This window comes from Salvelinus fontinalis, chromosome 28 (genome assembly GCF_029448725.1).
Source record: "Salvelinus fontinalis isolate EN_2023a chromosome 28, ASM2944872v1, whole genome shotgun sequence".
Taxonomy (NCBI): Eukaryota; Metazoa; Chordata; class Actinopteri; order Salmoniformes; family Salmonidae; genus Salvelinus; species Salvelinus fontinalis.
In genome coordinates this window covers 38,617,669-38,632,200 of record NC_074692.1, presented here as the reverse complement: position 1 = coordinate 38,632,200, position 14,532 = coordinate 38,617,669, and the positions used below count along the sequence as shown (strand labels likewise).

At 41.8% G+C, this 14,532-nt stretch overlaps 1 protein-coding gene across 3 annotated transcripts; it reads right to left on the bottom strand.

The window, feature by feature from the left end:
• Positions 1–306: 306 nt before the first annotated feature.
• ubac1 (UBA domain containing 1) lies at positions 307–13,349 on the bottom strand. Of its 3 annotated transcripts, none has more exons than XM_055887688.1 (11): positions 12,913–13,349; positions 12,414–12,534; positions 12,073–12,146; positions 11,751–11,858; positions 11,476–11,520; positions 11,275–11,377; positions 7,154–7,262; positions 6,636–6,909; positions 6,251–6,337; positions 4,994–5,132; positions 307–4,861 (listed from the first exon to the last, which is right to left on the bottom strand). In XM_055887688.1, exons 1-11 carry the CDS (start codon positions 13,048–13,050, stop codon positions 4,746–4,748), a joined length of 1,314 nt encoding a protein of 437 aa, XP_055743663.1. In that variant the 5' UTR covers positions 13,051–13,349; the 3' UTR covers positions 307–4,745. The 3 variants fall into 3 exon arrangements, with proteins under 3 accessions (XP_055743663.1, XP_055743664.1, XP_055743665.1); XM_055887689.1 differs by having other exon boundaries at positions 11,751–11,855; XM_055887690.1 differs by lacking the exon at positions 11,476–11,520.
• Between the last annotated feature and the right edge of the window lie 1,183 nt (positions 13,350–14,532).

Sequence of the window (14,532 nt, the reverse complement as noted above, 5' to 3'; positions counted from 1 at the left end):
ATAATGCTGAACCATTGACCAATAGTGTCCTCTAGTGGTGCTTTCTGAGAGTGAGTCACACGTGAACTGGTGGGCAGGATTGTAAAGTAAGTAGTCTCCGATTCACTCAGACACTAACTGCTAGGCTGTTCAGGCCTCAAGCCACCCAGTCCAACAAAGCAAGGTCACAACACCTTATGGAACAGTAGCATCTATCCGAAATTGACTCAAGTAGCCTACTTCCTTGACAGGATGGAAAGGAACTGTAAAGATGCTGTTATATTTCAGAAGACAATGAAACACAAAATTTGACGTCTCTCGCATCTGTTAAATTCAAAAGCCTTTAATTGGTACTACATTTGAGTAGTGATGTTACAAAGCTTTTCACATTTTCCACAGGTGAGAAGTGAACAAATTCACATGAATATGACCCGGAGTGAGAAACTAGATCAGGTCGCGGTTTCCCAAAAGCATCTTAAGGCCACGTTCATTGAACTTAGCCTTAAAGCTGCAATCAGCAGTAGACACATTAACAAAGTGGCCTCCCAACCGCTGGTTCAGGTAAAAAGCTGAGGGATAGGGCTGGAGAATGTAAGGACTGATCATACATGATATCAAAATTATAGTTTTAACAACATTTTGAGGCAATATAGTGTTTGTTTAGATGTTCATTGTTTACAAACACTGGTGTAAAACAAGCTTATATTTTGGTTCTGATGGGGTATGACAGTTAATCTAAACTCATGAAGCATTTATGAATTATATTATTAAAGAATCAATGGGTACATATTAATTTCTATGTCCAAAAATGGATGCAGCAACTGCTGATTGCTCTAAACTTTGATGCTTGCAGATCTGAAACGGTCTGGATAGGCATAACCAGTGTAGTAGTGGTGGAGCTTACACCATATTGCCTACTCCTTACGTATCTGCAAACATGCTAAGGTCAGATCCACATACTGGTTAGGACCAAGGGCATAGGGAGCATATTGGGACCAAGTGCAAGACAAGAGTTGGGCAAACTGTGAGGAGTAAGTTAATGACCAGACAAATACCATATACCAAGTATCTGTGCTACTTGTCAGGTGTCAGTACTGTTATCCAATCAACAGACAACAGAACGGTAAGATGCCAGTACTGTTACCTAATCAATAGACAACAGAACAGTGGTGTTTGAGTGCTTTGACTTAATCAACAGAACTGTCAGGTGTCAGTGTTGTTCCCTAATCAACAGAACTGTCAGGTGTCAGTACTGCACACAACATGCAACCTGAGAACACTGCTTTAGTGAAGACACATGAAGCAGCACAGGCCAGTGATGTCAGATACTTGGATTAATAAATACTATTTGTGGTGCCATAGTAAAAATGTCAATATGTTTCAACATTAGATAACCTGCAGCATAGTCTGGGCTGGCTAATGCTAGAACAGAATGGCATCCAGGCTATAGATTAATTCACATCTATAAAAAAAACACAGTCTCGTCGGTATGAAATGCATTGAGCAACTATGATTCTCTCTCGTTAACAGTTCCACACTATCTAAGGGAGATTAAACATTCCCCCCATTTCAGGTAAACAAAGCACAGGATCCAAAAGAAAACAGCAACAGAAATGCTTTTAATGTAACTGTGATTTGAATGACAGTAGCCCCGAGGGTGAGGCTAGTCGGTTTAACAGAATGAGAGAGTATATTGCATAGGTTGTTAATACCGGACAGTATAGTATGGAACCCAGTAAAAACAATCCAACTGCCAAGATGACTCTCACACACTAAAAATACCCCTTAAGCACTGATCAAATACCAATCTAGCCTATCAGCTCCTGACAGCTGAAGTTTGTACCTAGAGTCTTCTACCTTTCAGTCTCTGCAGTTGGGAAATACATGATTTGATATTGGATTACTATGAAAAACTAAAAACGGTCCATGTTGTTATAACAAATAACACTAGCCATGATAGAAAACTCTGCCACAGCATCCTAGACCTGTATACAGAAAGGCTGCCAATGTAGTCTCCTCCTCCATCTATACAAATGCTTTGAACATTCAAAAATGCTACTTTGCTCGACAGATCCGTGACCTGCTAGTGAAAAACGTATTTTCTGAAAATGTGTATAGATCTATTTTGTAAAGAAATTGTAATTCAATAACTTGAAGTGCAAATTTCAGATTCTCTAAAATGTAATATTAATAAGAGCAAGTAACTATTTTGGCTAAAATATAAATAAACACACAATTCAAGCAAATACTTCTCTATTAAAAAACATTTAAATAATTGTGAAATATTGCATTTTACCAAACCATACTTAGTGACGCTCTGTTCAATAAGCCAGGTTATCATGGATCAGTGAAAGTCTTCAGGCAAATGTTTGCACAACAGGAGTAGAGATTTGCCTCATGGTGGTATAGCTAGAAAAAAACAGCCTCCCTGAGCAAAGTCACATCAACACTACAATTCAAATATTGAATAAAACACTCAAAGCTTGGCAAAACACACCATGCATCCTTAATGTTCTTCTTTTAGATGAAATTCACAATGAAAACAAAGTCTTTGTTCCAAATGGCACCTTAATCCCTAATAGTGCACTACTTTTGACCAGGACCCATAGGGCTCTGGTCAATACTAGTGCACTATTTAGGGAACGTGGTGCATTTGGGAAGCACACTAAGAGCCCCATAAATCAGTCATATTGAATCATATGTAACAAAAGCAGTACTAGTGTTTCTGGGAAGTCACTTGTTATTATAAATTACTGTCAAAGGATATAGAATAAACATACAGCCTCACTAACCCATTGCATTTCACACATTCCTAACACTCCAATCAAATATGTATTCTAACAGGTCTACAAAACTCAAGTCCATCTATAGATTCTAGCTATTGCACAACAAGTTAGTGTATTATTGTAGTTTGAACTGGTCTGTCTGATGACAAGGCAAGTCATCTCACAGTCAATAATAATAAGTTCATGTTTTGGTTAAACAGCTCACATCTACTTTGCTCTCAAAAGTACAACGGCCCACCACTAGACTAGGGGTTTTACTTAGCTCAGTATACCACTGCATGTAAAATTCTTCAATGCATTGGGTTACACGTTGATACCTAATTTGCTTCATTGCAGGAAGGAATGATACACCTTCACATCACTTAAACGACTACCTTTGAATCATTTGTTATGTTCATGGATCAAGCCTCAATTTCCCCTGAAACCTATTATACTGTATTCTGGTCCCAGATCTGTTGTTGCTCTTGTCAGCTCCATTGATCATTGTCAAGCCAAATATGGGTTGACACAATCAGTGATAATGAGTTGGCATGATAGCACAAACAGACTGGCACTCAGGCCAACCATACCACCCATTGGCAGAAAATGTATTTCTCAGGAGTTCCGGGAGTAATATTTTGCCTGCTGCAGTGAGCTGTGGTAAGAGTATTGAGAACAGGCGCAGAATCCGAGCACATTGAGAATTTATACATAGGTCTCGAGATAAAGCAGGACCAAAGACCATTATTACACAGACTTGACTTCACAGACACTAAAAAGACAGCTTATAATACTACACTTTTCTAAAAATAGGCAACAAAAAATGTAGCAGTTAAATAAATATTTGGGAGAAGCACAAAGAAAATGTCCTCCTTTACTTTTCCACGTCTTTGAGTAGTGACTTACAGCAGGCAGTAGGTTCCCAAGGTTGAACAGAATGAGAGGTAAAGTGTCTGACCACCCACATCCACCTGGGGTGCATTCATTAGTGCCAGTGTAGTAAAACATTTTACAATGAAAACGAGAATTTCTATTGGACAAATTCAGATAGGCCCTTTCCCGTTTCAATCCATTTGCTTCCTACTGAACACACCCCTGTACCTCTACACTCTACTGACGGTGATAAGCATAACCGTTACCCTCTAACATCACCTGGGGCTTAATCATTCAGAAAGATGAACAGTAACAAAATGTTCAGATAGAAATACATCATTTAGAACATACATTCTTCTTTGTCAGAGAGAGAATCCATCATGTCAGTTCTATATGTTACATTTCTATCTACATTTAAGTAATTTATTAGATGCTCTTATCCAGAGGGACTCACAGTAGTGAGGGCATACATTTTCATACTGTTACCCTGTGGGAATGTTGCAGATGGTGCCACACAGGACCATCTGCAACATTCTGAACGTTTCAACCTTTTGAACACACCCCTGGCTAGTACTGAATCCTGGTTCCCTCGACACACAACAGTTAGGGTGCATGTTCACATGCAGACCCGTCTTCAACCAAATGATACGGACTTAAATGCTTGCCCTGAAGTCATTCGCCTTTGATGAAATGTAGCAATTTAAGGAAACAAATGAAACTGTAATTGATATTTAAATATCGCAAAACATACAAAAGCTGATTTTAAAGTGTAAACATTGTTTTGATGCCTGATGGTCATTTTTTTAGGTACATGGATAAATTATTTTAAATAAATCATGTAGGTCTTAACTATAAATTGTTCTTATTAAAATGTAAAAAACAACAATTCTTATAATAATTTTTATAATCATGTTCATGTTAACATTGTTCTTTTTTTCTGTGGTATAAATAGATATATCTTTCACATCTCCGTCTTCTGAACTCTTACATTTACACATCTTCTCCGGCTTTGACTTTTCAAGGCGAAAACAATACTTGTCACAGCCGTGCGCACACACACACACACACACACACACACGCGCCTACATACAAATGCACACGCCTACACACACACCGTTTGTGCAGTGTCTACGTGCGGTTGAGTGTCTGGAAGATTCTGGAGATCTGCAGCATGACAGGCCCAGTCTCAGGGTCGTTCATCCACTGGGTGCTGTTCAGAGGGTTCTCCAACATGTCCTCAAACGCTGCATAAAGACAAGGGTTTTAGAGGCTAACCTGCTGTGTGACCCTACAGTACACACAACAGAAAACCTAATCAAATGCTAACACATACTAAAAAGCTCCTTGTGTTTGTGTGTAACAGCTGTCGCTCCTACCCAGCAGTGTTTTGGGGTTGGTGAGGCCCAGCTGGACCACGGGGTTCTCCAGGATGGCCTGGAACAGAGGACTGTTGGTGTCGATGCCCTTATCCAGGTCCTCTGGAGACGGCTTCCTGTCCCCCAGCAGCCACTCACACTGCAGGATGACAACACGATAAGCAATCAGCAGCCACTCACTCTGCAAACACATTAACCAATCAGAAACCATTTACTCACACAGAAGGACAACAAGATGTTTAGATCAGTTAGTCAACTTCTCTGAAACTAGGATGGTCAATAGAGAATCAGGTCTCGATCCCAATGACAACATGGCCAAAGGGCGTGAAAAACAGTTAAATCATTCCTTCCTCTCTTGTATAAATTTATTTATTCTGCATCTAGAATGTCTCATTGAATACAAGACGAGCGCATCATATAGATAGAACATAGAGTGCTCCTGAAAGACCTAAGTGTCATATACTTCATGCTAGCAGATACCTATAGACTTCCAGTCATTGCGCTAACGGTAGTTAGCATTGGCTCTCGAAACTCCCTTCATTCCAGTTCTCTGCTGCCAATGACTGGAACGAACTACAAAAATCTCTGCAACTGGAAACACTTATCTCCCTCACTAGCTTTAAGCACCAGCTGTCAGAGCAGCTCATAGATTACTGCACCTGTACATAGCCCATCAATAATTTAGCCCAAACAACTACCTCTCCCCCTACTGTATTTATTTATATATTTAGCTCCTTTGCACCCCATTATTTCTCTCGACTTTGCACATTCTTCCACTGAAAATCTACCATTCCAGTGTTTTACTTGCTATATTGTATTTACTTCGCCACCATGGCCTTTTTTTGTTGCCTTTTCCTTCCTTTATCTCACCTCATTTGCTCACATTGTATATACTTATTTTTCTACTGTATTAGTTTACAATTGGCTCATTCATCCCCCTCCTCTCCCCTGTAACTATTCCCCAGGTCGTTGCTGCAAATGAGAACGTGTTCTCAGTCAACTTACCTGGTAAAATAACGGTAAAAAAATTAAAAAAATTATTGACTATGTTTTTTTTACTCCATGTGTCACTGTGTTGTTGTATGCATCGAACTGCTTTGCTTTATCTTGGCCAGGTCGCAATTGTAAATGAGAACTTGTTCTCAACTTGCCTACCTGGTTAAATAAAGGTGAAATAAATAACTAAAATACTGGACAGACATAAAAATGGTCTCCACGAGTTCATCTGACTATGGGGAAGTATCCCTTTAAACTTACCGCAGAGTCCTGTTGGTTGTTGTTGACTCTCAGAGCATCGACCACCTCCTTCTCATCGAAACCCATCTCCATTAAAGCAATGACTGCCTGTAGAGTTAGACAGCAAAGAGTCTACTCATTCATCTGTGTGAGTTAACAGTTTATATAGTCAATACTTTCATTCCACAAGACATTTGTCATTATTCTATCAAGCTTTTGTAACAATATGATCAATAGAGTTTTATCACACCACGAGTCCAATAAACACAACACAGGTGGCATTCAGCAACCGAGTCCATAACTGAACGGCATCACATTACAAACACTTTGTGTAAGCTAGCTACATGTATCAGTGTTAGCTTGGTACATCCCAGGCCAGGCCATTGGTACCCACAGTAACACTCACCCGTGAGTCGGGCCTGAACTCTCTTTTCCTTCGGATTCTCTTGAAGATCTCAGTGAGCTCGTCCTGCCTGGCTCCGGTGGCAGCGTCGTCTGTGCTGGTCTGTGAGAGGGTGCGGAGGAGGCTGGGACGGAAAGCGGAGGCCGAGATAGAATGGACCAGGGGGGGTGCTGTGGCCCCTACTGCTCCTGGGGTGTCCTGGCCAGGCAGGGGGGTGTCCACCGTGGGGTCATCTACATGCTCAATCAGCCACTCCATGGCCTGGGTCACCGACATGCTGCAAGATGGAGGCAGTGAAAGAGGGGCATGGTTAAAACTGTCCTTTCTGTTTCTGTCATTTCACACACTTCAGTTCAGATATGGCTCTCTTGTTGTGATTCAAACAACTGGCGATTCTGTATATACTTCACTGATGTGACCACTGACCAGTAGCATGGATGTAAGACTACACTCGTTGTGTCAGTGATTCTGATGTAGAGTCTGACTCCTGCTGCTGCTAAGTATAATTGATTGTAACTCACTGATTGAGTCTGAGAGCTTTGATGGCTCTGCTCTCAGGGAAACCCATCTCAGTCAGCTGCTGAAGGGCCGTCTCATCCACCCGGTCCTCATCATCCTCATCCAGCATGGCTGACAATCACACACAGACACACATTGTTAGTGAACTTGAATAATAGTATAATACAGTTGTCACGAATCACCTCGGTCAGTATTCCAAAATTGTGTAGCTGGTCCGCACTCAAAAAGGAGATTCAAGGTTTCTTTTTAGTAATTATTTAATTTAGGGGTAGATAGACAAATGTTTCAGACTTAGTTAGTGTCATTCAAAAGTAACAATATATACTCTTTATATACAAAAGTATGTGAACACCCCTTCAAAATGTGTGGATTCGGCTATTTCAGCCACACCCATTGCTGACAGGTGTATAACATTGGGCACACAGCCTTGCAATCTCAATTGACAAACATTGGCAGTAGAATGGCTTCAATGAAGAGCTCAGTGACTTTCAACGTGGCACCGTCATAGGATGCCACCTCTCCAACAAGTCAGTTCCTCAAATATCTGCCCTGCTAAAGCTGCCCCGGTCAACTGTAAGCGCTGTTATTGTGAAGTGGAAACATCTATGAGCAGCAACGGCTCAGACGCGAAGCGGTAGGCCACACAAGCTCACAGAACAGGACCGCAGAGTGCTGAAGCGCATAGTGAGTAAAAATCATGTTCTCGGTTGCAACACTCACTACAGAGTTCCAAATTGCCTCTGGAAGCAACGTCAGCACAATAACTGTTCATAGGAAGCTTCATGAAATGTGTTTTCATGGCCGAGCAGCCGCACACAAGCCTAAGATCACAATGCGCAATGCCAACCGCCGGTTGGAGTGGTGTACGCCATTGTACTCTGGAGCAGCGGAAACACGTTCTCTGGAGTGATGAATCACGTTTCACCATCTGGCAGTTCGACGGACAAATCTGGGTTTGGCGAATGCTACTTGCCCCGATGCATTGTGCCAACTGTAAAGTTTGGCGGAGGAGGAATAATGGTCTGGAGCTGTTTTTCGTGGTTTGGGCTAGGCCCCTTAGTTACAGTGAAGGGAAATCTTAAAGCGACAGCATACAATGACATCCTAGACCAGGGGTGTCAAACTCATTCCACGGAGGGCCTTGTGTCTGCAGGTTTTTGGTTTTTCCTTTCAATAAAGCCCTAGACAACCAGGTGTGGGGAGTTCCTAACTAATTAGTGATGTTAATTCATCAATCAAGTACAAGGGAGGAACGAAAACCCGCAGACACTCGGCCCTCCGTGGAATGAGTTTGACACCTGTGTCCTAGACTATCCTGTGCTTCCAACTTTGTGGAAGGCCCTTTCCTGTTTAAGCATGACAATGCCCCCGTGCACAAAGCGAGGTCCATACAGAAATGGTTTGTTGAGATCAGTGTGGAAGAACTTGACTGGCCTGCACAGAGCCCTGCCCTTAACTCCATCGAACACCTTTGGGATGAATTGGAACGCTGAATGCGAGCCAGGCATAATCGCCCAACATCAGTGCCTGACCTCACGAACGCTCGTGGCTGAATGGAAGCAAGTCCCAGCAGCAATGTTGCAACATCTAGTGGAAAACCTTGCCAGAAGCATGGAGATTGTTATAGCAGCAAAGGGCGGACCAACTCCATATTAATGCCCATGATTTTGGAATGAGATGTTCGACGAGCAGGTGTCCACATACTTGTGGTTATGTAATACATGCGTATGTGTGTGTGTGTGTGTGTATATAAATACATTGCTCAAAAAAATAAAGGGAACACTTAAACAACACAATGTAACTCCAAGTCAATCACACTTCTGTGAAATCAAACTGTCCACTTAGGAAGCAACACTGATTGACAATAAATTTCACATGCTGTTGTGCAAATGGAATAGACAAAAGGTGGAAATTATAGGCAATTAGCAAGACACCCCCAAAAAAGGAGTGATTCTGCAGGTGGTGACCACAGACCACTTCTCAGTTCCTATGCTTCCTGGCTGATGTTTTGGTCACTTTTGAATGCTGGCGGTGCTCTCACTCTAGTGGTAGCATGAGACGGAGTCTACAACCCACACAAGTGGCTCAGGTAGTGCAGCTCATCCAGGATGGCACATCAATGCGAGCTGTGGCAAGAAGGTTTGCTGTGTCTGTCAGCGTAGTATCCAGAGCATGGAGGCGCTACCAGGAGACAGGCCAGTACATCAGGAGACGTGGAGGAGGCCGTAGGAGGGCAACAACCCAGCAGCAGGACCGCTACCTCCGCCTTTGTGCAAGGAGGTGCACTGCCAGAGCCCTGCAAAATGACCTCCAGCAGGCCACAAATGTGCATGTGTCTGCTCAAACGGTCAGAAACAGACTCCATGAGGGTGGTACGTCTCCTGATGTACCACGTCTCCTGATGTACTGGCCTGTCCTGGTAGCGCCTCCATGCTCTGGACACTACGCTGACAGACACAGCAAACCTTTTTGCCACAGCTCGCATTGATGTGCCATAAAGTGGTCAGTTAGGATCACCACTTTATTTTAAGAATGTGAAATGTCAGAATAATAGTAGAGAGAATGATTTATTTCAGCTTTTATTTCTTTCATCACATTCCCAGTGGGTCAGAAGTTTACATACACTCAATTAGAATTTGGTAGCATTGCCTTTAAAATTGTTTAATTTGGGTCAAACGTTTTAGGTAGGCTTCCACAAGCTTCCCACAATTAATTGGTAAATTTTGTCTCATTCCTCCTGACAGAGCTGGTGTAACTGAGTCAGGTTTGTAGGCATCCTTGCTCGCACACACTGTCAGTTCTGCCCACCAATTTTCTATAGGATTGAGGTCAGGGCTTTGTGATGGCCACTCCAATACCTCGACTTTGTTGTCCTTAAGCCATTTTGCCACAACTTTGGAAGTATGCTTGGGGTCATTGTCCATTTGGAAGACCCATTTGCAACCAAACTTTAACTTCCTGACTGATGTCTTGAGATGTTGCTTCAATATATCCACATAATTGTCCTTCCTCATGATGCCATCTATTTTGTGAAGTACATCAGTCCCTCCTGCAGCAAAGCACCCCATAACATGATGCTGCCAACCCCGTGCTTCACGGTTGGGATGGTGTTCTTCGGCTTGCAAGCCTCACCCTTTTTCCTCCAAACATAACAATTGTCATTATGGTCAAACTGTTCTATTTTTGTTTCATCAGACCAAAGGACATTTCTCCAAAAAGCACTATCTCTTTCCCCATGTGCTGTTGCAAACCATAGTCTGGCTTTTTTATGGCGGTTTTGGAGCAGTGGCATCTTCCTTGCTGAGCGGCCTTTCAGGTAATGTCGATATAGGACTCGTTTTACTGTGGATATAGATACTTTTGTACCCGTTTCCTCCAGCATCTTCACAAGGTCCTATGCTGTTGTTCTGGGATTGATTTGCACTTTTCGCACCAAAGTACGTTCATCTCTAGGAGACAGAACTTCCTGAGCAGTAAGATGGCTGCGTGGTCCCATGGTGTTTATACTGGCGTACTATTGTTTATACAGATGAACGCGGTACCTTCAGGTGTTTGGAAATTGCTCCCAAGGATGAACCAGACTTGTGGGGGTCTACAATGTTTTTTTCTAAAGGCCTTGGCTGATTTCTTTTGATTTTCCCATGATGTCAAGCAAAGAGGCACTGAGTTTGAAGGTAGGCCTTGAAATACATCCACATGTACATCTCCAATTGACTCAAATTATGTCAATTAACCTATCAGAAGCTTCTAAAGCATGACATTATTTTCTGGAATTTTCCAAGCTGTTTAAAGGCACAGTCAACTTAGTGTATATAAACTTCTAACCCACTGGAATTGTGATACAGTGAATTATAAGTGAAATAAGGTGTCTGTAAACAATTGTTGGAAAAATATATTGAGTCATGCACAAAGTAGATGTCCTAACCAACTTGCCAAAACTATAGTTTGTTCACACGAAATTTGTGGATTGGTTGAAAAACGAGTTTTAATGTCTCAAACCTAAGTATTTGTAAACTTCTGACTTCAACTGTATATATATATATATATATATTCCCTAACCAGTCAGCCAAGGCAGTTGTAAAGGCAAATGTTTTTGGCGTGTAACAGCGTCTGCATGTTGTACCATTGGCCTTTTTGAAGAGCTCCACAGCATCAGGATTCAAGGCGAGAAGCTTCTGGGCCACTTCAATGAGAGAGACAAGGATTTTCCTAAGCTCCGTCTGAAACTGAAGGAAAATGTACACACATGCACATAAACAATAATTAATAATCTATTTTTTGGACTGAGGTTCATGGCATAACATTTAGAGCATTATCAACTTGCCAGGTCTCCCGTGGGAATGAGGTCTTCTGACCTCAATGGGATTTCCTAATTAAATAAAGGGTTACATAAACATAAAATCTTAGCATCAGAAATGTAGAAATGTAGAACATGATAAACCTCACTCATTTTAACCTGCCTCTGATTATTGTGCAGACCCATGAAATTCAGGACTAGTTGAATTTCAGTACAATAGTCAGTGGAACACTCCTCCAGTGCTTTTGAACCATGCATTCGGCCAGGTTATTTACAATAGTTTACAATCCTACTGTACATACGTCTCTGATGTTGTGCTGGGTGACAGTGCGGTCAGTGTGGCGGGTGGACAGGCCAGCGGTGGCCTTCAGGATAGCTTCCTTATCTGGAGCCTTGTTATCTTGCTTCTTCTGACAGACAGGGAGGAATCCCACACAGACAATAATCGCAGACAGTACAAATAGTTAGATGTAAGAAGTTTGTTGAATTACTTGTCCATGGTTCTATCCGTATTAGCAATCCATTGAACATTTGTCTGATGATCAGTGCCTATTTAGTTTCAGCGCTGAGATAGATAACCCACAAAACAATACAATTAAACAAGAGTAAATAAATCAGTTTTACCTTCTCCTCTGCAGATATATCCACCATTTTCGGAGGGGGTGGCGGTGGTCTCTTCTTTATCAGTAGAAGAACATCTAAAACCGAAGGAATCACTGTAACTTCCGAGCATAATTGCTATTGTTGTATTGATTGTATACCGTTGTATTTGAACTTTGTGTGACTGTCCTTGTCTAACAGTGTATCAGTGTTTTGTTGCTTGTCATGTTTTGTGTGGACCCCTGGAACAGTAGCTGCTGCTTCTGCAAAAGCTAATAGGGAGCCAAATAAACAAATAACAATCACTAAATGTTTGTGGTGAAAATGTAAACATTGAGACAACTTTGTGACATCCATACGATTACCTTTATCTTTTAAATTTTCATCTGAAACGGTTTTTGTTTCCATGAGGATCCTCTCTGTGGCAGCATGGACAAGTTTGTGGTGTGTGAGTGTTTTGGGGTCTTCAAGACTTCCATGTACATACTGAAAAACAAACAAACCCCAACATTATCCCACAGGCAGAAACAATTAGCAGTACTTTTACCCTGGTAAAATACTAGCTACAGTGTCATAAGCAGTTTGTAATTGGTCATGTATAGGCTAGTTAGACCTACATCAACAGCCAGACTCATTTCGAAAGGTACCAATTATTTCTGCATTACACTAGGAGCATTGTGCCTAGTTTGCAGGTTTAGAGGCTAGACAGCTTGCGAGCCAACTTGCTAAATTATAAATAGCAGTGTCTACCCAGTTACTATAAATACGGAACCACTGACAATTTCAACTGGGCCTGCAAACAGCTACAATTTCACCACGGGCAAACACCAATGAGCAAGCAGGAAAATAAACACACAAACATACATGTTTCAAGCACTTCTCTTTGAGTTTTTCAATAGTGGTATCCTCTGTAACTTCTTCCAACCACTCCGTACCCTCCATTGTACAAATATGGATTTTTAATATTTTTCCAGCGAATATCTTCTCTTCTTGTACAAACATAGCTGTAGCCTTGGTGTGTAGCTAGATAGCTACCAGTCCAGTGATGTTGGCTTGCTGTTACGGCTAGCTTGCTAACGTTAGCGCGCTAACTGGCGTCTTCGAAAACCAGCGACAACAGTGCAAACGCCTGCACTTTTGATTTTCAGACCATTTTCAGAAAGTCTGGTCGTAATTTTAACGAAATATCAATCTACTGACGTTATTTCGCTAAAAATATTTGTTTACTTTCCTTGAAGAGTCGAGCACTCAGCCGAAGACCATATTTTGTTGGTAACGATTGACCTCTGAACCCAGGCAACGTAGTGTTGGCCCTGTGCATAGTGGGAGTTGTAGTTACGTTACATCTTAAATCCTTCTTTGCAATATCCTTTTTTGGACTTATACATTTCTAACCATTGGTTATTTAAGAATATAACTTATAAATGCCTTATGAACTTAGTTCAACTGTTGAACCCGGCAATGAGAATCCCAAAAATCCTATGGCTACCCTGACAATTTGCATTGACTCCCTTTTATTTGCACTGACTCTCTTGCACTGGCTCTATGCACGGACACATACACACTCACACAAATACACAGTTTCACAGTCTTCACATAGGCTTCTGCTCATCTGTTTATTATCTATCCTGATTGCCTAGTCACTTTTACCTCTACCTGCATCAAATCAAATTTTATTTGTCACATGTTCTGAAAATGTGTAGACCTTACTGTGAAATGCTTACTTACAAGCCCTTAACCAACAATACAGTTCAAGAAAGAGTTAAAAAAACATTTACTAAATAAACTAGTAAATACAATAACGAGGCTATATACAGGGGGTTCCGGTATAAGTCAATGTGCGGGGGTACAGGTTAGTCAAGTTATTTTGTACATGAAGGTAGGGGTAAAATGACAATGCATAGATAATAAACAGTGAGTAGCAACAGTGTAAAAACAAAGGGGGGTGGGGGTCAATTTAAATAATCCGGGTAGCCATTTTATTAATTGTTCAGCAGTCTTGGGGGTAGAAGCTGTTAAGGAGCCTTTTGGTCCTAGACTTGGCACTCCGGTACCGCTTGCCGTGTGTTAGCAGAGAGAACAGTCTATGACTTGGGTGACTGGGGCCTTTGACAATTTTTTGGGCCTTCCTCTGACACCACCTAGTAAATAGGTCCTGGATGGTAGGAAGCTTGGCCCCAGTGATGTACTGGGCCATACGCACTACCCTCTGTAGCGCCTTACGGTCACATGCCGAGCAGTTGCCATACCAGGCGGTGATGCAACCGGTCAGGATGCTCTCGATGGTGCAGCTTTAGAACATTTTGAGGATCTGGGGACCCATGCCAAATGTTTTCAATCTCCTAAGGGGAAAATGTGTTGTCGTGCCCTCTTCACGACTGTCTTGGTATGTTTGGACCATGATAGTTCGTTGGTGATGTAGACACCAAGGAACTTAAAACTCTCAACTCGCTCCACTACAGCCACATCGATTTTAATGGGGGC